This window comes from Vespula pensylvanica, chromosome 2, assembly GCF_014466175.1.
Source record: "Vespula pensylvanica isolate Volc-1 chromosome 2, ASM1446617v1, whole genome shotgun sequence".
Taxonomy (NCBI): Eukaryota; Metazoa; Arthropoda; class Insecta; order Hymenoptera; family Vespidae; genus Vespula; species Vespula pensylvanica.
The window spans coordinates 18,046,466-18,071,743 of NC_057686.1; the positions used below are offsets into that span (position 1 = coordinate 18,046,466).

Genomic DNA, 25,278 nt, shown 5'->3' on the forward strand with positions numbered 1-25,278 from the left:
CAATCGTCGAGGATAAACGTAATTAAAAGAAACAAAGAGTATTTGAAATTTACTCGAGCTAGTTTCCGTGATCGATCGATATACACGTTTGACGAGTTCAAATATGCGAGTATAGAGTTTCGATTATTCGAGAGAGGCGTTACTATCGACTGGAAATGACGAAGCATCGCGTCTCGAAACCTCGGGCGGCCCTTCCTTTTCCGGTGCGATGTGCCACGGGTCTTTGGGTAATATTTTTCGTCTTTCATTCTGGTCATTATACGTTAGTTCCATATACTCCGAAAGCGCAGGCTGATTTTCATTGGAACGGGTAACGCTTAGCTTCATTAGAACTACATTTTTTTTTTCTATTTTCTATCTTAGATATAAGAGAATTATCGTTAGGACATTATGTGCCTTACGAACACTACCCAATCCGATGGAAAACGGCAACTTTTCTATTCGCATTGCGTTCAAAGAGGCCTCGCTCACTTTGCATGGTGTCATCATACGGCTATTCGTATAAGTTAGTATTCGTAAACTAAGATTGCCTCGTTCCGAGTGTGCATTGTTTCGTAAATTGTGAGCTGTAGAAATAAGGTCTCTGAGCTCGTTAAATATTGTGCCGTCATGTCGATAAAATATTAGTGTAGCATTTCGCAAGAATTTTCTGTGATATCGTTAAAACGAGGTTCGAATTATAAGTTTGTGTCAAGTCGATATTTGAGAGATGTAATATTAATTTCTTCGATCGAAACGCCAACGATACAGAGATCTGACGTAATATTTTTTATTAGCTTTACGACTCTTTGCAACTAAGTTCAAATTTATGGGGATTTTCTCTCTCTCTCTCTCTTTCTTTTTTTTTAATGTACGCATCTGTCCTACGTACGTATATACATATGTTTTGTTCTTTTTCGTCAAATTTCATACGCCGAACTAAATTATTAAGAATCGTATCAAAAAATCTCGTCCATGTATCGAAACCCTATGTAGTATAATACGTGACTGCTGCGTCGTAAGATTTTATGTTAATTGCGCATTTGACTGAATAATCGAAAAACTGACGCTGTGCATTCTGGGTAAAATTTCCGTGAGTAATAAAAATGGCTGTCTAACAACGATTTCCGTTTCGCATATTGCTTTTTCGACTTCGATTATAAATGAAAAATCTTGGATCTAGTTTGAAAAGTAATATTATGTAAATCTCACGAGGTTTACCGCAAATTTTCTTGCAAAAAAATCATATTTTTCGATATGTCAAATTTATTGGGAAGAAAGAGGAAGGGGGGCGGGAATGGTCGCGCTGTAGTCGACTGGTAGGGGACAGGCCGAGCGTTGCATGATGGGAAGACGGATGGGGGAGGGCGAAAGAACGAGCGGAGTTCACAAAATGGAGGCCAAGCACAGGCCTGCGAACATATAGTACGTGAAAATTCAATAATTTTGCACGATGTCACGACGCTCTACATCATTAGTCGATTAATATTGCGAACACGTGTGCACGGATTAGTTTTTTTGTTAAATTAACGTGGATTTGTGCGTGGTGCGTCAGTTATTCGAAGTTCAATGCGACGCGTAGACGAAACGATGCAGGTGAGTGGACGGGATTCGAAAATTGTTCAATTTTGGGCATCCCTTCGGATTTTTTCACCGATAATTATTTGTTTTTGGCGCCGAAACGAGCTTCGGTGTCATAGTGAGAAAACAATTAACGATATACGACCACGATGTTGTTTGGAATAAGAGGAAAAATCACATTGTGACGCGCGTTTAGAAGTATTGCCGCTAATAAAAAGCTTGTAAAAATGTAAAAAATAATTTCGCGTTCATTTAAATCATTTTTCCGCGTAGGGCGGGGTCCAAAGGACCTCGGGAGCTCAGGGACTTGATTCTTTACAGCCACACTTTTCCACAACTTTACATAGTTTTCCAGCCTCTTAATAACCTATAAGTTTGTTTACATTGCTTCAAGATGACATTTATCACTGAAAATATTCGTGTTCCACCCTAATTTTCGTTAAAAATGATTCCTTGTATTGTCCTTCAACCAGATACCATGGTTATTCAAAAATTTAAAACAGACCCATTTTTGCAAATTAAGCTTAAAGATCTTCATGTATGGTTTGTCTATAATAGCCGCTGTTGTATACCATTGCCACTCTCACGGAGTAGACTAACTTCATTAATTTCATCTTAGAAATATTGAAAAATACGCCATGCATTTTCTTATTATAAAGTTTTATACCCATTTTTGAATTATTAGTGAGTTTAATGACACGTATCGTATTTCTTTTATCAATCTTTACAAATGTAAACCTAGTTATAAAGATCCTCCTTTCTTCTGTAAAAGATGTTATCTCTATCGTGCTTTTTCTTTTTCATCTCATTCATAAAATATAAAAGATAATGTGTGTAAACGAATTTTATGTATCATCTGAAAAAATTAATCATTTAAAATCTATTTGACGAAGCGCGAAACTATATATTGAAAGTAAAACTAAAACTATTTATATTATTCTTATTGTTATGTTCGAAAGATTATGGAAAATGTATATACGGTATACACATTGGATTTAACAATATATATTGTCCTTGAGAATTAAGTATTTTGCAAACTTTATATATTTTTAATCGTCATTAGTTAATGATGCTTCTATGCATAAAATCTTTAGTAATTAAATAAGAAATGAAAGTACTGAATAATAATTTTGAAATGAAAGAAGCGATTAATGAAATATACTTTCCATTTCATGATAAAGTTTTTGCAAAATTTCCAGGATTTTTTACTTTCATTGAAGTAGTTTTATATTTACACTATTGTCTTATTCCAATACAAAATCTGTCAAGATAAAGAATCTGAAAAATTTTTTATTATGTTATGGAAAATTTTATATAAATATATATATATAATTTTATATATATATATATATATATATATATATATATAGTGTTTGTAATAGGATGAATTTACCTTTGATTACTATTATTATTACATTCTGTGTATACCAATATTATACAATCCAATTTTAGATAGAGAATATTTGTAAAATGCTATAAGAAAACTTTATTATCAAATACAATATGTTATTCTATTTGATTTTAAATGGATTAGCATTACCTATCTAGAGAAATTAAATAGTTATTGTGTAATATTAATTTGAATATCGTACTAATGATCTTTTAAGAAACAGTATATTTAGATTTATGCAATTACTGCATTATCAGTAATTTTAATTTCTTATCAAATATATATATATATATACACACACACACATTTTTATCTTAAAATTCAGGGTAAACTAAGTTGCTGATGTACTTCCTGAATTATTTAATAAAAATGTACAGTATTTAAATAATGAAGTATATCATTTTTTATGGAACCCACTGTACCTTTCATTATAGTATAGAAAAATTATTAGATTCGAATAAACCTAATATATACTATGAGATTAAGATATTTTTAAGTATGGTGATTGAGTGTTGGGGTAGTTTATAAAAACCACTTCTCTTTAATCTTACAATTATTATTTTAAGGTATTAAACGAATTATTCATTATTTTTATTTATTCCAGTTTATAGTGTGTATATGTTTCATATTTTTTAATTTTTTGACTAAAAAGGATTTAAGTTTCTTAATCTTCATATTTAATCTTCTGTTCTTAAAATGGTGGACATATTCCATAAAATGGAAGACAATTTATCTTCCACATAGGTGGCAGTAGTATGAAGTAATAGATTTATAAAGAGAAGTAAAGAGTACATTTTAATTGTATAGATATACCTTGTGACAATTATCCAACATTGATAAAAAGGAAACAATATGAAAATATATGTTTTTTATTCCAAACAACATTAGGGTTGAATCATTCTGATTTAAAGTCAAATAGTATTAGGTATTATTATATTACAGAAAACAATTGAATCGGAATCTGGTAAGGAATCCGGATCTGACTCTGAAAACGAGAGCAAAAGTGACAGTTCCTCATCCGGAAGTAATTCAGGATCTGCCTCTGCTACAGATAGGTGCGTATTTATTTAGATATATATTCCTTATGAAATCAGAAAGTATGGTATGATAAATTTTTTATTTCTGCTAAGATAACTGAATGATATATGACATGTGTAATTTTCTTTTGATCCAACAAAGGTTTCTACGAGTATTTTTTTTCTTTGATATTACAAGATTTATTGTTTGTACAGATTTTGTCATAACATGTACTTTATATATATATATATATGTGTGTGGAAACAATTATATGCCATTCAGTTAATTGTGTATTGCTATAGCTTGATATAGCACTAACATTTGCCTTCATGGTATTGCTAACTATGTGTATTCCATCGAGTTTTTGTGATCACACATTTTTCTTTTTCTTAATTGTATTTATATTATGTCAGTCATTATCTTTCGTATTGATTTTTGTTACATAGGAACATTAGCAATATGTTTCAGTAGAAATAAAAGCAAATCAGTTGATCCTTCATAATACCTTGAAATATATCTTTAGTTGGACAATTAATATTATTTCAATAAGCATTTTATGAGACATTTTTTCTAAATGAAATGAATGATAATGGAAAAAGATTTTAATGAAAAATATATTAGTAAATATAACATTATACACATTTAATTGATTTTCCTTTTTTCAATTAAATTTAAAATAAATTTAATTTTCTTTATTTAATAAAAATGAAATTTTCTTTTTTTAATAAAATATTAATTTTATACAAAATATATTTCAAGGTATAAAATAATAATCATTCAAAGTAGTGACAAAAAATTGCTTGGCTGCTCATTCAGTGACTCTAGCTCTTCGAGCGGTTCTGGTTCTGGATCTGGTTCTGAATCTGATAAATCAGAGCAGTTGGATGCACCTGCACAAAGTGATAGTTTACAAAGCAAATCCTCTAATCACAGCACAGATGCAAAACTTAGGCTTAAAAATGAGTCTAGTCGTGAATGGGATGAGAATCCTGATATATATGGCATTAGGAGATCCGGACGTTCTAGAAAAGAACCTGAAAGACTTGCAACACAACGCGAAAGTGATAGTGAGGGTCGCAAGAGATATAAGAAAAAGGGGTAAGTAGAGATAACAATGGAACAATTTTGATTGATCGAATTCTACGTAAGGAGTTTATGAGCTAATCTACATACTTAATTTGTGGGAAATAAAGAACAAATGGATAACTTAAATTATATAAATTTATAGATATACACATATGGTTACAATTCTATGCTTATTTTTCTTTGTGCTTTTCCGCATTGGATACTCACATCATGTCATGTAGATCATTGTATACTATGTGGCAATCATATATATCAGTGTGTCAATTCTAACATAATCTATTTTCTTAAGTTTATTTTTAAATTGTTGATGCTTTAATCAGTTTTTTTACATCATAATTGTATGGTTAACATATGTGTGATTTAATCACTAATGTATTTGTGAATCGTGATAACTTTAAAGAACTGCACAGATTGGCACTATTTTATATTTGTACAATGTGTAATCATAAGTAAGCATATAAACATATATCGATTATATTTAACATACATGTAAAAACTTGTGAAATTTAAACAAACGATAATTATATTGATTTCATTTTTTATCACTGAGATATGTAAAAAAAAAAAAAAAAAAAAAATTTGGATAAATCTATTATTTTCGTTAAATATCTATTCATACAAATAAATTCAGTACAATCTATATGATTTTTTAAATATTATGCAACAATACGAACATTAAAAAAATCCACTATAACTAATTACTATTTATTTATTTTAGTTCACACAATTCGTGGAATTCAGAAAGTTCAGAATCTGAATCTGATGAATCAGAAAATAGACGGCCACCACCTAGCAAGTCTTTGAACAGACGCGCGGCACAAAAGGCTAAAGAAAAAGCTAGAGCACGAAAAAAGCGTATTTCCGAATCTTCTGATAATTCTTCGTTTGATAGCGATGATAACAGAAGGTATTCACACACACACACACACAATATAGTTTTATTACTAATAATAAATAATTTATTATTGCATTATTGAAGACGTGAATATTAAACATTTATAAAACAAAATTTAGGCAAGTTACAAGGAGAACGGGTACTGCAGTTAGTTATAAAGAAGAGAGTGAAGAAGGTACTGATAGCGAAGATTTGGTCGAAATCGATGAAACAACAACTACAAATGCAGAACCTGATAACGCGGAAACGGTTGAAAGAATTTTGGGACAAAGAAGAGGAAAGAAGGGTGGTCAGTTTGATTTTAGTAATATATATTAGATCGATATGTTTATAGAGAAGTATTTAGTAATATCGTTTTTGAACACGTTAATACAGTTACAGGAAATGTCACCACGATTTATGCAGTAGAAGAAAATGGTGATCCTAATCCAAAGGATTTAAATACCGAGGAGACTGAAACACAATATTTAATTAAATGGAAAGGATGGTCGCATATACACAATACGTGGGAGTCAGAAGAATCTTTAAAAGCACAAAAAGTATATTTGTTATTTAATTATTGTTTACATCATTCTGATAAAGGTAAAATTAACTCATAATTTTATCGTATTGATATGATTGTAGGTTAAAGGATTAAAAAAATTAGATAATTTTATAAAACGAGAACGAGAAATTAAACAATGGAGAGAGTACGCAGGACCTGAGGATATAGATTATTTTGAATGTCAGTTAGAATTGCAACAAGAACTTTTGAAAAGTTATAATAATGTGGAAAGAATTATTGGTAAGTTGTAAGGGGATGTATCTGTATAATTTTTTTTTTTTTATTTAATTATATATACAACAATTACATATATATATTTTTTTCATTAATTATGTATACACCAATTACATATATTATATATTTTTCATTCATCATGTACACCACAATTATATATATATATATATATATATATATACACATATAATTCTTTCCTCATATCTGTAGCTGAATATGAAAAGCCAGATTCTGAACATCCTGATTATTATTGTAAATGGGAAAGTTTGCCATATGCCGAGGCAACGTGGGAAGATGGAGCTTTAATAGTTAAAAAATGGCCAGTAAAAATAAAAGAATTTCGGGACAGAGAAGATTCCAAAAGGACACCGAGTAAACATTGCAAAGTCCTTAAAATCAGACCCAAGTTTCATCAGCTAAAAGGACAGCCAGAATATATGGGTAAAGGAAAAGATTTAGTCCTGAGAGATTATCAAATGGACGGATTAAATTGGATGATCCATTCATGGTGCAAAGAAAATAGGTGAATATTTATAGAATTTTCGATAATTTATCGTCATTTATAATTCTTCCGTTCTAATGATATTTAATATGCTTTCTTTATTTAGCGTTATCCTGGCAGATGAAATGGGTCTTGGAAAAACCATACAAACTATATGCTTCCTTTATTACCTATTTCATACTCATCAACTTCACGGACCGTTTTTATTAGTAGTACCTCTTTCAACAATGACTTCCTGGCAAAGAGAAATGGCCCAATGGGCACCCGACATGAACTTTGTTACGTATTTGGGTGACGTAACATCTCGAAACGTCGTACGTAATCTTTTTCTTTTTGACGTTACACTTATACAATTACATCTTAGAACACACAGTTTATTAATATTATACATAGAAACGTTTTTTTCCAAAACTGATGTTGTCTATTTTTTCTTTTTCTTTTTTTTTTTCAGATAAGAGAATACGAATGGTGTTATAGTTCAAAAAGATTAAAATTTAATGCAATACTTACAACATATGAGATAGTACTTAAAGATAAAGCATTTTTGGGTGCCTTAAATTGGGCAGTGCTTTTAGTGGACGAAGCTCATAGATTAAAAAACGATGATTCTCTCCTTTATAAAGCTTTATCCGAATTTCATACCAATCATCGTCTTTTAATAACAGGTACTCCATTACAGAACAGTTTAAAGGAGTTATGGGCGTTACTTCATTTCATAATGCCTGCCAAATTTAATTCTTGGGAAGAATTTGAAAAAGAACACGACAATGCTGCCCAGAAAGGTTATTCTAAGTTACACAAACAGTTAGAACCTTTTATCTTAAGGCGTGTTAAAAAGGACGTAGAAAAATCATTACCTGCAAAAGTCGAGCAAATCTTACGCGTAGAAATGACTTCTTTGCAAAAACAATATTACAAGTGGATATTGACAAAAAACTATAACGCCTTGCGTAAAGGAGTTAAAGGATCTACTATGACGTTTCTCAATATAGTGATAGAACTTAAGAAATGTTGTAATCACGCTTTTTTAACAAAACCTACTGAAAACGAAAGAAAAGATAATAACGACGATTATCTGCAACAACTGATCAGAGGTTCAGGAAAATTGGTCCTTTTGGATAAATTGTTAGTGCGACTTCGTGAAACTGGACACAGAGTATTGATATTTAGTCAGATGGTAAGAATGTTGGATATTCTCGGAGAATATTTACAAAAACGACACTTCCCATTCCAACGATTAGATGGAAGTATAAAAGGAGAATTGAGAAAGCAGGCGTTAGATCATTTTAATGCCGAAGGTTCGCCAGATTTTTGTTTCTTGTTATCGACCAGAGCTGGCGGACTCGGCATAAATCTTGCCACTGCTGACACCGTGATAATCTTCGACTCGGATTGGAACCCGCAAAACGATTTACAGGCACAAGCGAGAGCCCATCGAATTGGACAAAAAAATCAAGTTAACATATATCGGTTGGTAACAAAAAATTCTGTAGAGGAGGAAATCGTTGAACGAGCGAAACAAAAAATGGTTCTCGATCATTTGGTCATTCAAAGAATGGATACCACTGGAAGAACGGTCTTGGATAAAAAAAATGCTGGGACCAACAATAACCCATTTAATAAAGAAGACTTAAACGCTATATTAAAATTTGGAGCAGAGGAATTATTCAAAGACGAGGAGGACGGAGACGAGGAGCCTACGTGCGACATCGACGAAATTTTAAGAAGAGCCGAAACTAGAGACGAAGGACCTACCACCGTAGGAGACGAATTGTTATCGGCATTCAAAGTTGCCAGTTTCGCTGCATTTGAGGAGGAATCGGAGCCAGTCAATCAACCTAACGACAATGACGACGAAAGTAAAGACTGGGCTGAGATAATACCAGAAAATTTTCGAAAAAAAGTCGAAGAAGAAGAAAAGTCTAAGGAGATGGAAGATCTTTACCTTCCGCCAAGAAGTCGTAAGACTCTTCAACAAATTAATCAAACTGGCGATGGAAGAGGTAGAAAGAGGAAAAAGACGCCGGATGACAGCGAGGAAGGTGAAGAGTCTGGAAGCGAAGTAGAAGGTAGCGACGACGATAGACCTAAAAAGAGAGGTAGACCAAGGGTCACGCCTCGCGAGAACATCAAGAGTTTCACGGATGTAGAAATTCGTAGATTCGTCAAAAGTTATAAGAAATTTACAGCGCCTTTAAAAAGACTGGACGATATCGCCGCGGATGCAGAATTGCAAGAGAAACCAATGTCGGAATTGCGTTATTTGGGTGAACAGCTGCAATCTCGTTGCGAGGCTTGCTTATCCGAATTTGAAAGTACCGCGAAAGAGAATAAAGGCGAGGAAGAGGGTAAAGGACCTGGTCGTAAGAGAGGAAGAGGTCCTACATTTAAAATGGGCGGTGTTATGGTAAATGCAAAATCATTTTCTGCCGCCGTCAAAGAATTGGAACCATTGGATCAAGCACTTCCGTCAGATGCCGAACAAAGAGCCAATTGGCACCTTGACATTAAAGTAAAACCGGCGAACTTTGACTGCGATTGGAATTCCGAAGATGACTCTAGACTTTTGAGAGGCATATATCAGCATGGCATGGGTTCTTGGGAAGCCATTAAAACAGATGCTAGTTTAAAACTCGGTGATAAAATTCTTCCTAATGGTAGTAAAGTTCAATCTAAACGGGTGAGCGCTCGTGCTGAGTACTTGTTAAAAGTTCTTAAAAAGCAAATGGATTTCAAGCATGGCGTGGTAAGTTCTAGCAATTTTTTTCTAGTTTTTTTTTTGTTTTTTTTTCCCTCTTTTTTTCTCTCAAAGATTTCTCAATCCTTTCTCTTCTCTCTCAAGCGAATCGCTTAATATTAAGAACATATACTCCCTTTTTTTTGGTATTGTCATTCTTTGTTCGTTTTCTTTTGTTTTCTTTTTCGTCTAGTTTCGTTTCGTTTTTTTTTCTTTTTTTTTTTTTTTGTTTCCTCCAAATTCATGGCCTTCGGTTTTGTTGAGTGTACTTTCAATCTCCGTTTTTCAGACCCGTGCAAGGAAACCTAGAAAACCAAAAGAAGTAAAAACAGCAATTACTAAAGAAATAATAGAAGAAAATGAGAGTTCAGGAGAAGAGAGTAAAAAGCTTAAGACAAAAATTGATAAAGTAAGTTAATCGTTGAGAATAGGCAGAATAAATATCGAGAGAGAAAGAGAGAGAGAGAGATAGAGAAAAAAAAAACGTTCCACCTATTTAAATTTTGATTTTGTTTGCAGATACTCATAAAGAAAGAGGAAGACGTTATTGTTAAAAAAGAGATTAAAGAAGAACCCGAGGAGGCGTCTGAAGAGAAAAAGAAGGAGAAAAAAGTTAAGAAGGATAAAAAGGAAAATAAGAAGACTAAAAAAAATAAACAAACTGCTGGACCGATGCATTTCACAGCAAATAACGAACCACGAGCTCTTGACGTTCTTGGTGATTTAGATCCATCTATATTCAATGAGGTAAGTAAATGCTTCCCATTCGAATCTTTAGATTTATCTAGCGTCTTTGTATCGTTAAAAAGTTTAAGGAGAAAAAAAAATATATATATATATTATTTGAATTTATTTATGTTTTATATATATATATATAGAATCATATTATATATAATAACATTAGAAATATAGCGATATATAAATTTTTCGTATATTTCATTAGTGCAAGGAGAAGATGCGTCCGGTGAAAAAAGCATTAAAAGCTTTGGATAGACCAGATCAATCGTTGAGCGAAGCAGAGCAAGTAGCCCATACACGCCACTGTCTAGTTCAAATCGGAAATCAAATTAATACTTGTCTTGCAGAATACAAGGATCCTGAGCAAATTAAAGAATGGCGAAGTAACTTATGGTATTTTGTATCGAAATTTACAGAATTTGATGCTAAAAAGCTATATAAATTATATAAACATGCAACGAGAAAAGGTGGCGGTGATAGTAATGTAAGTGTAACATCTAGTCCTGAAAAGAAGGAAGACACGAGTAATTCAAAGGTATGTTTTCATCTTTGTGTATACATATAGACATTATTCTATATAGATAATATTCTACAACGAATATCCATTGCAACAAAATATTATTTGTCCATATAGAAACATGAAAAATCATATGACAAACATAACGACAAACAATTAGCGGATTCCAGTAATAAAGATCGCCAAATTAAGCGTAGAATCGATGACATAGAAGATAGTTCTAACAGCAGTATCCCAAGTAAGAAACATGTTACAGCTATTAATGCGATGAGCAATATTAGCAACACCTCAGCTGTTACTATCGGTGCTATTACAATTACTCCTATAACATCAACTGCAAATTCTACGTCGAGTACAACTAATACAACGGATACGTCAAGGCACAAAGAACAAAAAGATTCAAAGTCGAAAGATATGAAACGGGATCGGGAACGAGACAGAGATAGAGACAGAAGTCACAATGATAGAGGCATGGACAGATTAAATTGTGGAAAAGATGAACGGATCAGAAGGGATAGCGGTAGTTATAATATGGGTGGACATTATAGTGGGAGTAGAGAAGACGATCATTGGATTTTACCTAGGGACACAAGAGATATGAGAGATGGAAGGTATGCTTTTAATTTTTAATCCTGTCAAATGGAATGTGATTATTTATGGATTTATGAATTTATTAACGTTTAATATATGCCCTTACAGATTTACGGATCACAAACGTGATAGATTTGAATCTTATGGACGTTTGTCTGGTGGATATCATCGAGACAGAGAAAGAGATAGAGATCGCGGTATGCATATAAACGATAAAAGAAGGTATGTATTTTGTCTGTTGGCTTTATATATATATATATATATATACAATGTATGTTTTGGCCTTTCTCCCTAAGGTCAATTTAAATTATTCTCAGTAAACTGGATTTTAGTAATTTTTATAGGTATCCATCCGGACCACCAAGCTATGGATACGGTCCAGGTAGCTATGGAAGTGGAGGTGGCGGGTACGCACCAAATGACATGCCACCAAGCCATTTTAGAGGTCGAGGATATCCAGGAGATAGTTATTCGAATGAATGGCGACCTAGTAAGGATTATAGAAGAGATTATGATAGGAGGCCGCCACCACCAAATGCCAATTCCTAGTGCTCCTTTCGGGCACTCTTATGTATTCTAAAACGGTTATAATTCCGTTGAAACGTCATATAATTTTACACGACACAGCACTCACGGTAGTGCTAATTAACAGAAAGGAAAAGTGTGTTAAATGTATTAAATTCAATATATAATCCTTTCTGTGATTTAGCACCACTTATGACTTGTAGCTATGTAAAAAGTCGATTCCACTGCTTACTTAACACGCAACAAAATAATTTTACGATGATCAACAGATTATCGTTTCAGGAAAACCTCAAAGATAGATTGTGCAAAAAATGATGTACTGATATATGTGTGTGCGTGTGCGTGTAGGCATGTGTGTATGTATATATATATATATATATATATATATATGTATGTATGTATATATATATATTATACGCAAACACACATACGTATATATCAGATATATCATTAAAACATAATTATAATTTTTTTATATGTTAGAGCTTTTATGAGAGATATTCGTAACAGAGATAATACGCCAGTGATTTCTATCAAATGCAAATTACGTTCAAGTCTTCTTTAATTTAGAAGACACGTCTAATATCTACTGTTATTTATACGTATAACAATCGTTTATCGCGAATAATTCTCTGGAACTGAGTTATACAACAGTGGATATAGATATAGTTTATATTGTCATATATCGCTCCAATTAACAAACCAGTTGTTTGAAACAAACAAAATGCCTTCCCATCCATTTCATCTCTCATATATCTTGCATTTTCAATTCTCTACGTGTATAGGTTCATTTTGGGTGTGTTACTTAGGTAGTATCATTCACCATCCAAAACTCATTTCATTTCAAGATTACTTCTTTGATATTTTAAGAGATTAGTTTGTAATAAATTTGTATTAAGGCATGATTTCATTGCCAGTTGGCTGACAGTCTATATAATATTATGAGAATGTTTAGAAAATTTTATCGACTTCTGTTATACATAAATTTTTGCATTTTTTATTACATTATAACCTGGATTCGGAAATACGTTGGTAAAAGAAAAATATAAAGTTTAATATTTTGATTAAAATTGAAACATTGCAGCTAACAATATATCTTGTGCTATAGACAAATCTAAAATTTATTATAAGTTATTGTGTCATTGAACAGAAACTAATCATATACATACTATTCAAAGCGATAACTCAATTTTGATCACTTTTTTTTCTATTGATTTTTATAAAACCGTATATCTTGATATAAGATATAGATAACTATTCTCTATGTTTGAGTTAACTCCTTTAAAATACAAGTTTGTATCCTACCTGAAAATAAGAGTGTGAAATAATGTAAATATTAGGATAAGATTAATGGTATTCTATTTAACTGTAGGGCCTACAAGAGAGATTGTACAACAGTTTCCTTTAAACTTGATTAAAATAACAGGAAGACTGTTACTTCTCAGCCCTGCTTCAATAAAAGATAGAGGGATATAATTAGAGATATGCGTAAGAAGAAAAAAAAATTTTAATTATATAATTGTAAGACACTCTGAAAGAACATTGATCTATCGAAATATTTTTTAATCCAACTCTTGATAATCATGACATTTATATAGCACTTTTCAGTAGGAATACCGAATGCACCATTTATCATGTTCTGGTGTTTTGTAAAGTATTCCATTTTTCGTATGTCTTATCCATCTGTCTCTCTTTCTCTCTCTCTCTCTCTCTCTCTCTCTATATATATATATATATATATATATATATATATATACACACATAAATATATATATAAATGTATGTATATATATATGTTGAAATTTTGTAATCACATAAAAAAACGAAAGTGATCGAATAGATTTATTGATTTGTCGAAAATGAATTCACGTTTACACGACGAAAAAGCTTTATTACAACGGTATGAATTATATTTTACGATTAAACTTATCTTCAATACTAAATACTATGCCTTTATTAGATTGTACAAAAAAATATATATATAAATTATTTTGTAGATTATTTTATTCATAAAAACTAATTACTTGATAGATAACATTTTGCAATTTTAGTGTGCATTTGTATAAATATTAGAATATATATTAACATATAAGAATCTGGCCAGAGTGATATATATAGAATCTTGCTAATGTGTTAACCATATTTTGTGTCCGACATACATATTTGTGAAAAGAAAAATACATACATGTGCGCCACACCGTGATAGAAATCAGCTAGTTTAATTTTTTAATTGCAAAGTGATGTTCTCAAAACACAGCGAGCTATTTTTAATTTATTATTAGCCGTGTACAAGTCATGAACATTAAGAAGACAAACAAACATGTAAATATAAAATAAGAGAATAAAATAATTATTAATTATACAATAAATAATTAATGTCATTTATGGTTTGACAAAAGTATCTATTATATATGTATACATAGGATGTCCCATGCAAGTGGAACTTAGACTATATCTTCTAAACGTTTGAAAGTAGAGAAAAACGTTGTAAATCAAAATTAAATGGTATCAGATGGTGCATAATATAAGAATAATTTCATGCACTTTTCTGCATTGGTGCATCAGAAAAATGTAACTGTACTTGTTTTCTTTAATAGAAAACTATATATCTGGCTGCATCAATTGATGCAATTTTTTACGCTCTACATAAAAGTATTAACATACTTATGCCTTGAACTTATACGTTATGAAGTTATCGTAGCTAAATTTTTCTAAATTATTTAGATTTATCAGCAAGTGTTCTGGAATACTTACGTTACAAAAAATATTCGGACGATTTTCCGTTGCAGTCTAAACATTTACGTCCACTTCTTAAGACCGTTCATCATCCCTGGTTTTATAATATTTTACGCTAACAACGAGACAAACGTAATTCTTGAACGATTTTGACGAACATCGTAACGAAGATTTAATCAAGTCTTCGCTTTTTCCAATTTTTCAATGCAATGTAATCAACTAATATATTCTTTTTCTTTTTTTTTTTTTTTGAATTTTTAAATGTAATATAATTATCTCTTTTTTTTTTCTTATTTAATAATACAGTAAAATTTTACTATTCAATCTCTTATATTTATTTACTCTACTGATGATTAAGGTGAATTTCGTGATAATTCGTACTAGATAGGACACAACAAAGGTACGTAAAGTATACAAATATAATATAAATGTATATAAGGTATATACATTTGTTGATTATTCTTTCAAAAATAATAATTAATGAATATATTATACTTATACATTGTATATTATTTTTATAAAAATCAAAAGACAAATTTGTTTCCACATTATTTGAAAATATCGAATGTTTTTTTCCTAGCGTTATTTGTTTACGGTTTCTTTTATAGGATTTGCTATTGACTGTTGCTACTATTCTTACTATAATAATAATAACATACAATGTAATAATATAATAATAAAAAAAAAGGTTAAAAGAAGAAGAAGAAGAAGAAGAAGTAAAAAGAATATATTTTTATTTATTACGTTTAGTATCTCTTGCTCAAAATTGTTCATTGTCTTAAAGGTCGTGTAATCTTCTGATTCGAGAATCGGTGGATCTTCAAACAATAACATATCGCCATTGTTTTTATTATTATAATATAAAATATACATAATATGTATAATATTTAAGTTTTTATTATTATATTATTATTATTGTTGTTGTTGTTGTTGTTGTTGTTGTTGTTGTTGTTGTTGTTGTTATTGTTATTATTATTATTATCAGTAGTAGTAATGTTGTAATAATTGAAGTAGTATAGGTAAGGTGCAGTCAAAAATATAGATTTTCATTAAAAAATTTTTTCAATGCGCAAAGATATATAAAATTATGTGCATATTATATACCGTGTGATATCATTTAACTTTGATCTATTTTTACTTCTATATTACTAACTTTTACTTATTTTTTGCATTACTTTTTATTCCTTTATTCTATTTCTTATTGTTTCTTAACTTATTTTTTTCTATTTTCCATCATTTAGAAAATATAGCCTGTTCCAATTATGTGAGACACCCTATATATCGCGAAAGTTGAAGATAAGAGGCATTGATATGACGTATCAAATTTATGTTATAAGTAGTTTATAAATATTTATGTTAGTACGTTTGTAAGAAGTAAGTAAAAAATATTTTGTAATCAGTTAATATATGAAAATAAGACAAAGTCCAAAAGAAATTAACAATTCTATGTCCTAGTTTTTTCTTCTGGTATATTCTGAAGTAATAAAAATGTCATTTTTCTTATTACTACTGTGCGAAATAAAAATGGTTTTATTCGTTGTATATTTATATCGATTAATTCGGTTTAAAATAATTAAATTAATTAAGAAATATTTCTACATGAACAAAACTGGACAATTACAAGAAATTCTGCATATGTGAATATATATGAGTAAAACATTTTTGTAATCAATAATAAAAATTATATAGATTAAAATAATAGTATGGATATTTAATAGTATTCAATTTATAAATCAATATAGTAGATATCAAGAAACATTATTCTTATTGAAACCAGTTTTTACTTCATCAATATAAATAAATTACCTTGCAGCATGACGTATGTCAAGTTGGTGTTTTTTGTTATTATTATAATAAATGCATGTATGTTTTTGTCATATTATTATATAATATAAACGTTACAATTGTTGTACATATCAGTCTTATAAAGACAATGAGAGACATTATATTGTGATAAATTTATTGTACTATATAACTTACCTTGTAAATCGTAAGTATTTTTTGTTAATAAGATTGAAGATTTTTTATGTCCAATTTTTTAATTGTTATTTCTCCTTCTCTTTCATGATTCTTTTGCTTAATCTTTTATGTATTATAAAGATTACATAGATTATTATAAAGATTATATAGATATAATTAAAATCTTACATAATATATGTTTCATAGAATTTCATCAAAATGAAGGATAATAAGTTAGATATAGTAATATTTGGTGCTACTGGATTTACTGGACGGTATGTTATTAAAGAAGCAGCACGTTTGGCTAAAGAAAAAGAATTTAATTTTGGTGTAGCTGGGCGTAGAAAAGAGGCATTAGAATCTGCCGTTAAAACATATGCACCGGATATTGGTAAGATTTATATATTCAAATTATACTTTATTTCTTAAGTATATAAGTTGTATTAATTTAACACACAAATATTGATGATAAATATCTATAGAATCAGGTATATGATATTTATATATTTAAATGATATTTAGAAAATGTTCCCATTATTATCGCGGATATCAAGAATGAAGAATCTCTTAAAAAAATGGTAGAAAAGGCACGAGTGCTCGTAAACTGTTGCGGTCCATTTATATATTATGGTGAACCTGTTATCAAAGCTTGTATAGCTGCCAAAGTTCATTATGTTGATGTTACTGGAGAAACTCTGGTATCTAATAATTTTATTCTAATATTGGATAATCTAATATGTTCTAGGAAATAGATAGATTATATAAAACGTCATAAAAATAATTCTTTTTCTATGTTTGGCTATTTGTAGTTCGTAGAAGATATGCTATTGAAGTATAACAAAGCGGCACAAGATGCTGGTATCTACATTGTAAATGCTTGTGGCTTTGATAGCGTTCCTGCGGACCTTGGCGTGGTTTTTACGCAACAAAAGTTTGGCGGGGAAGTTAATAGTACCGAAATATACTTTAATGTTCTCAACATTGAAAAGATTAACAAACCAATAGCTAACTTTGCAACCTTGGAAAGTTTTATTTATGGATTAGTTAACATAAATAAAATACGTGATATTCGTAAAAAATTATTTCTGGAAAAACTACCCCACTTGAAGCCTAAATTAAAATTCAGGTTGGTTGATTTTTCATATAATTGATATTTAGATATATTATAAAAAAATTGTACGTAGACTATATTCAAAATGACTTATTAAATATTGTATTGTCATTTTTTTTATACTAGAAGTTGGCTTCCACATAGATGCGCTTTTACAAATAAATGGTCCGTATTATTTCCATCTGGAGATCATGCAATAATTAATCGTTCACAAAGATATTTCTTTGACAAATATAAGCAGAGACCTATTCAGACTAGCGTATATATTTCATTCGAGTTGGTATTTTTTATTATTATAATAACTTAAGTAATTTATTAATATATAATTTAATCCAATTAATCGAACATTTTTCTTTGCTAGATCTATATTTTATATATTTTTCTTATTATTTTTTATGATTATAAATATTATTTTATTGAAATTTTCATATGGACGCAGTTTAATATTAAAGGTAAATAAATGTTACAATGAAAACAGATGATGAATGAGATACATCTCTATAAAAAATATGTTTATTTTAACACGAAATGAGAAAAGTATTATTGATTTTCAGTACCCTAAACTATGTACTTTGGGTTTAATAACTCACGAAGAACCAAGCGAAGAAACATTGAACCAATTAGAAGTATCTCTTATTTTCTCAGCACGTGGTTGGACTGAAAAATTAAGCGAACCTTCTGATGTTCATTCTGATCTTCCAAATAAGGAGATGATTGCAAAAGTTACTTCTTGCAATCCTTACAAAGTTACTGCTATTATTGTAATCTTATGTGCTCTTACTATTTTTAAAGATTCTGATAAAATGCCTGAAGGGTAAATTATTTTTATTTCCTGTTATTTGAGTTTCATAATCTTATTTACGTTAAATAATATATGATTTTTTATTTTAGTGGTGGCGTTTTTACTACTGGTGCTGCATTTAGTAAGACTTCTCTTATTGATGAACTAAATAAAGAAGGTGTTAAATTTGAAGTTGTTTCATCCATTGAAAAATGAAGGTATTATTAACATGTATTAACATAAAATATTCTAATATTTTTATCGTATTTCTTATTATTTGTTACTTATTTTTCTGTATTATTTTAATATTAATATAAACATAGATTTGTAGTATCATTTACTTATTACTATTGTTACTACTAACACTATTTACTTGGTTACTATTATTTCTAATAAAAGTGAGAGATATCTATTTACACGTTTTTTTCGAAGATATTTGATTTTTCACAATAATTTTCATTTATAGTATTTTGTATATGTTTACATTTACATTGTTGTATTTACTATTTTGAATAAAATATAGAATTTTATTTGCTTTATTTTATTATAATTATATAATAGAAAATTGCGAATTAAGAATAATAATTGTAAGAAGAAATAATTCTCTCTTTGTTCAATTATACGAAAAGAAAAATATATACTTTTCATTGGATTAAGATAACATATTCCGAGAAAAATTATCGTTCAAATATATATATATATATATATATATATATATATATATATATATATATATATATATTTCTGTTAATATCTTAATTCGATTAGTTTGTTTCATTCAATTTACTATTTTTAACCAATTACAAATTTTTACTATCGGCTTGTATCATCGTGAATAAAGTTCTCAAAGAATATTACTTTTTTGGTCAAAATTGAACGAAATAGCTCGATGTATATAAAATATAAAGAGAAGAGAGATCGATGAAAGGTGTAAATATACAAAGGAAAAGTATACTTTCTTCCTAAATTATTATCTATAGACGTCATGAAATCGTTATATTCGTTACTCATGACGTCATGATATCGTTATCCTCGTTGCTCATGACGTCGAGTATGAAACATAACCAATAGGTTGGCAAAACTGGAAACCCGATGTTTCTGCAGTATTTTACGTATGTTGATAGACCAGGTGGGCACGTAATTACTGGATATTCCAAGATGAAATCCCAGATAAATAACATCGGTTTTTCAGAATCGTGCGAATCGTATCTTACGTATTTTCTTTGAAAGGAGACTCGCTTGAGGAAGTATGAATCATTTTTTGTAATAAAATAGATTGCTTTTTTTTAATGGAAGGCCAATCGCTTCGTAATGGCGGTCTTTCGAATTTAAATCAACCTTCGAATCGACCAATCCAAATTTATTATCTCGAAAGTACATTTTATATTCTATTAACCTTGTCACATTAATTACGTTGTTGTATTTAGAAACACATTCTGTATCGTTTTAATGACTTTACAGTTACTACAGTAAATTTACCATAAATATATATATATATATATATGAAAAGAAAAAACCATGGTATACATTTACATATATCATTCACATGTATATATATTTTCCCTTTTATTAACTGTTTCATAACCGTTTCATAATTTCTTTTTCACAGCTAAGCAAAGATTATATTAATGAATATGTTAATTCGTATTTCTTCTCAAACTTGTTAACATAACGATCGATTGATAAATGATAATGGCAATGATCACGCAACGATTGTTATTTAATCAATCTTCATTAAACGTTAAAATCATGGTATAAAGCCATGTAACACATGGTAATTTACTTACTCATTTTTAAGTCTTACTTCATGTTTTTGCCACTATTTTCATTGTTAATTCATATCCAGACTATTTATATACTTACTTTAATAAGTTATATTTCTATTCAAACTTTAACTATTCACTATGATTTGAATTATATTTATTAACGTTTCATTATATTATATTTTTAGAAACAACTAACAATCGGCCGATGTTACAAAGAATTCAATCAATTAATAAGTGAATCAACGAATCGCTATTTTAGCGACATTTTATCCGAAATGATTTAGAATCGGTGATTTTTTGTACAATCTTTGAAAGAGTCAGCGAGAAGAAAGAGAGAGAAGGAGAGACGGAAGTGAACGAGACAGAACCTAGAACGAGATAAATAGATAGATAAATAGATAGACAGACAGAGAGAGAGAGAGAGAGAGAGAGAGAGAGAGAAAAGATATAGGGGAATACAGTTTCGTTTCGCAAAGGTTTTTCCTAAACGGTGATATATAACAGAGACATATAAATCTTTTGTTGAAGAAAAAATGATTCTTTCACTGTTAATTACAATTGTTAAGTCAACATACTAAAAATATATATATATTTCAACATTTTCAAATATTATAATTGAAACGAGCAATACATACATAGAAATAATTTTTTATATTATATGTAACAACTGTGTACAACACTAACCAGTATATGTTAGTATGGTGGTGGGAGAGAGCGAGAATCCGCTAAGGAGAAACAAAAGAAAAAGAGGGGGATAAGGGGCAATTTGTTCCGCGAGTCAACTTTACACGTCTCTGATATATAAACTCTCTTGTCCGAAACCAAAGCAAGTTGGTTTGCGCGCTTCGTCGTGAAAAGAACGTATTGTAAATCATCTCTTAGTTTTCTTTTTCTTCTTTTATAGATTTTCAAAAGATATCTCTTGAAAATATGGAGAACGTTAAAATTCAAAGAAACAGCGAAACCTATGCGGTTAAGCGGAAGGAGAAGAGCATGATGAATGGTAAACATTTTTTCTATAAAATCTGCAATTTTCTTTTCAACTATAGAAAGATACTAATTTTTATCGAAAATCTTATCAAACGATATACGTGTTTGGACTATTTTTTCTTTCTTTCTTTTTTCTTTTCTCTCTTTTTTTTTTTCAACTAATGAAAAACTTCGATTCACGGGGTAGCAGCTGCAACTTGTAAAATTATTGATTTTCGAAGATCATCTGGCAACTTTTGACCCGCCCTATATTATACATTTGTTCTCTATATTATATGATTTGGTTGTTGTTGAAAAATTTACTCTTTTGAATCTTTTTTTTATTTATTTACTTTCTTTAAAAAAAAAAAAAAAAAAAAAAAAAGAAAGAAAAAACGAAATAAAACAAAGAAAAGAGACATCTCGACAGTTCGGAGATCGATAGCTCGTGACTTTTATCGAGGCCGATGGTAACGACTGTTTTTGCTATTGAGGGTGAGAATAAAAGCGATATACAATACTAACTGGCCTCGTGCCAAGTCAGGTATGACAGGTGAACGTAACGAATTACATACTTACTCGTGACACGGGAATCGTGACATCGATAGAGTCGCCTTCGTTTCTTTGATGTAAGTCAAATGAAAGCTATGAATTATCTTACTTTCGATAGATTCGATCTAGGCTTTCGATCTTACTTCCGATATCTTTTCTCTCCCTTCTTGTCGAGTTAAAGTTAGACATATAAGATTCGAATCTTTTCTTCTGTCGAATTTTGAACAAGAAAAAAAAAAAAGGAAAAAAGAATGTTTTAAACTTGCATTTGTTAAACCGTTAAAATTGAAAATATATTTTGGTTGGTATATTTTTATAAGAAATAAATTTTATAGACGTTTCTTATGACTATTAAAAAAATGCTATTATCATTAATTGTTTCGTTTCAATTTTATAATAAAAAATTTCATTCTTATCATATATATTGTTTTTACATAAATACGAAATATTTAATATATTTTTCAAAAATATTCATTTCATAGTACGATCGTGTTAACAATGTGTTAATATTAACTTTTATCTCATGCATAAAGTCCTATATAAATAAGCTATAAAAGAATTATATAATGAAGAAGCGAGTTGTTTTATAGTATCCGCATATCGCTCTTCAACGGGGAATAATAATTAACTTAGAAGATTTATATATCGAATTGCATTAGATAATTACGTAAATGGATTATGATTAAAGAAAAAATGAAAGCTGTGTTATCGTCGTTGAGAAACGATATTTTTCACGTGCTATTCACATGCTATTTTTAATAAATAAATAAATAAATAAGCGTTTTATATAAATAGAAATATTTTACCCGAATAGAATCTTATCGATTTTTTTCTATTTTTCTTTTCTTTTCTTTTTTTCTTTTTCATTCGATAATTACATACTATTAAGTCTGTCATTACTATAAAGCGAAAAGTTACTTTTATATAACATAAAAAATTCTTTTCTCTATCGTTCTTATCGAAGGACTCCCGGTTATGCTGTACAACAACAACAAAAAACTTGCTTCAAGCAAACATTGCAGGGTGTATTCCGTGTGTGGGTAATTTGTCATTCAACAAATGTATTATTAATATGTTCACGTAGTTGCGTGAGATCAACCTCGGACTACTTGTGAATCATTGTATTTCGCGCGATGATTCTTCTTTCATTTTTATCTGTTTTTTTTTTTTTTCTTTTTAATCGTTTTGTCGACATGCTTGTCGCGCCGTTAGTTGGTATTATTAACATGCTGAATACTCTGTGAAAAATGTATTACGATATATACATACGTACACAGACATACATAAATAGTCTTAATCTCTTTTTAAAGACTTTAGCTGATTTAATTTTTCAAACGATTGTCATCATTTTTAACAAGAGGAATTCAAAGATTAATAATATATCGTGTTTATTTTTCAAATATCTCTTACTTCCTCTTATCGTTCTATTTATACGCATACGCATGATACATACATATCGAAATCAAGAAATGTAACAACAATGTTATTATTGATACACCGAAAAGATTGACTTACCGAATATTTCGTAACACGTGTGCGAGTTTACAAACCCTCTATCGATTGTAAGTAGCTAAGGTCAATTGTGCTCAGCCAACTTTCAGTAGTCCGACTATGAATGCGGAGACGAGCACTCGATATCTTATTGTTCCTTTTTGCTATTCGATATATATATATATATATATATATATATATATATATATATATACGCTACTACAAGAGATAAGGCTAATCTAATTACTTTTATCTGATTTCAACTTATTTTTTCTCATTTATTTCTCATTAAATTTTTAAAAAACTTCACGATTTTTGCTAGAGAAAAACAAATCGTACCTCTAAACGCTTCTAATTTATTCAATGCATACACTATCTTTCTTGTCTAATGGGACCTTCCTAGAATATCATTATTGGGACGTCTAACAGAGAAAGGGACGAACTAAATTTCATTATCGACGAAAGGGACCGAACGCTTTTAATCATTAGAACGAGTAATTATCGATGATAACAGACGATAATAGGATACTTTTGTAACATTTCGGAAAACGATGATATTTTCTCAAAACGATAATAATCTTGCGAAAAATAATCATTTCGGTCAAACATTATTTTATATATTTATTTATCTTTTATTTTCTTATATATTTATTGTATTTTACTTTTCTTTCATATCGTAAAATCTCCATTTAACTATTGCAAAAGATAAACAATATAAGAAATTTGATAATACGTATAAAAGATAAATAAGATACAATTTTTATAATTTTTCAATAGCTAAATAAAAATTTATTTATACACAATTTTTTATATAAATAACATATTATATGTATGTATATTGTATATGTATATATATATATTTTTTTATGAATAGAAATGATATTTGTATATAGGAAAAAGAACGTTGATAGGCTCTACTCTTTCAATAATTCGTTACTGACTCGAAGATAATGATTTAGGATTATAAGGAAATGTTTACCTTTATTTTCCTTCGTAAAAGAGGAAAGTGAGCGAACCGGTCTTTTCAGGTGGGATTTACTGTGACGCTAACTCTGTTGTAAATGATTTCTTTTATGTATTCCAACGAACGAAGGAACGATCGATTAGAATTTGTCAAAAATTTTCCTGTATATGATCTCTCTAATCTCTTATAAAATTCTACGATATACGATTTAATAATTGAGCATTAAAATCAAATCATTTCTTTTTTTTTCTTCAATTAAAGTAGACTCCAAAAAAATCGTAGATAAGAAAAGAAATTGGAAAAATTTATCATTTTCTGACGATGAATAATCGATAGATAACGATTACGTAAGATTTTCGTCCGTAGACATATTAATTCTTAATATTAGATCATTCTTCCCGATAGATCAGAACGAGTAGCTAAATATCGATTGGTGAATGAAAAATCAGACAATTTTTATAATTTTTCGATCAAAATGAAAAGATAAGGACGTCGATAGATGATTTTGTATATTTTATCTCGTATTTGACTTGGTGTCAATGACTTTTGCGAAGAGATCTCCAGGAGAGGAGGAAAACGTGGAGAGCAGAGAATGTAGAGATAAAAGGAACGT

The 25,278-nt window shown here is 29.6% G+C and overlaps 3 protein-coding genes across 13 annotated transcripts in view; all 3 read left to right on the top strand.

Moving 5' to 3' along the window:
• Positions 1-16: 16 nt before the first annotated feature.
• LOC122637777 (chromodomain-helicase-DNA-binding protein 1) lies at positions 17-14,705 on the top strand. Of its 7 annotated transcripts, none has more exons than XM_043830128.1 (16): positions 17-227; positions 3,893-4,005; positions 4,784-5,065; positions 5,772-5,960; positions 6,068-6,237; positions 6,324-6,487; positions 6,573-6,732; positions 6,937-7,249; positions 7,335-7,542; positions 7,680-9,974; positions 10,255-10,374; positions 10,485-10,712; positions 10,909-11,238; positions 11,338-11,831; positions 11,920-12,033; positions 12,144-14,705. In XM_043830128.1, exons 1-16 carry the CDS (start codon positions 156-158, stop codon positions 12,358-12,360), a joined length of 5,469 nt encoding a protein of 1,822 aa, XP_043686063.1. In that variant the 5' UTR covers positions 17-155; the 3' UTR covers positions 12,361-14,705. The 7 variants fall into 7 exon arrangements, with proteins under 7 accessions (XP_043686063.1, XP_043686065.1, XP_043686064.1 ...); XM_043830130.1 differs by having other exon boundaries at positions 12,156-14,705; XM_043830129.1 differs by having other exon boundaries at positions 6,068-6,234.
• Positions 14,706-15,069: 364 nt separating this feature from the next.
• Positions 15,070-20,697, top strand: LOC122637786 (saccharopine dehydrogenase-like oxidoreductase). Of its 3 annotated transcripts, XM_043830152.1 has the most exons (9): positions 16,375-16,446; positions 17,239-17,422; positions 17,554-17,729; positions 17,841-18,157; positions 18,269-18,418; positions 18,504-18,594; positions 18,697-18,956; positions 19,034-19,141; positions 20,533-20,697. In XM_043830152.1, the coding sequence occupies exons 2-8, from the start codon at positions 17,251-17,253 to the stop codon at positions 19,137-19,139; spliced, it is 1,272 nt and encodes a 423-aa protein (XP_043686087.1). In that variant the 5' UTR covers positions 16,375-16,446; positions 17,239-17,250; the 3' UTR covers positions 19,140-19,141; positions 20,533-20,697. The 3 variants fall into 3 exon arrangements, with proteins under 3 accessions (XP_043686086.1, XP_043686087.1, XP_043686085.1); XM_043830151.1 differs by lacking the exons at positions 16,375-16,446; positions 20,533-20,697 and adding an exon at positions 15,070-15,283 and having other exon boundaries at positions 19,034-19,263; XM_043830150.1 differs by lacking the exons at positions 16,375-16,446; positions 20,533-20,697 and adding an exon at positions 16,528-16,723 and having other exon boundaries at positions 19,034-19,263.
• A 356-nt stretch (positions 20,698-21,053) lies between these two features.
• Positions 21,054-25,278, top strand: part of LOC122637792 (GTP cyclohydrolase 1) — a 13,119-nt gene continuing 8,894 nt past the window's right edge. For 2 of the 3 annotated variants that reach the window (XM_043830159.1, XM_043830160.1), the window contains exon 1: positions 21,054-21,692. In XM_043830159.1, the coding sequence (XP_043686094.1) occupies positions 21,620-21,692 (73 nt within the window). In that variant the 5' untranslated portion in view covers positions 21,054-21,619. The remainder of the gene's footprint in view (positions 21,693-25,278) is intronic. The other variant, XM_043830165.1, reaches the window with a different exon arrangement.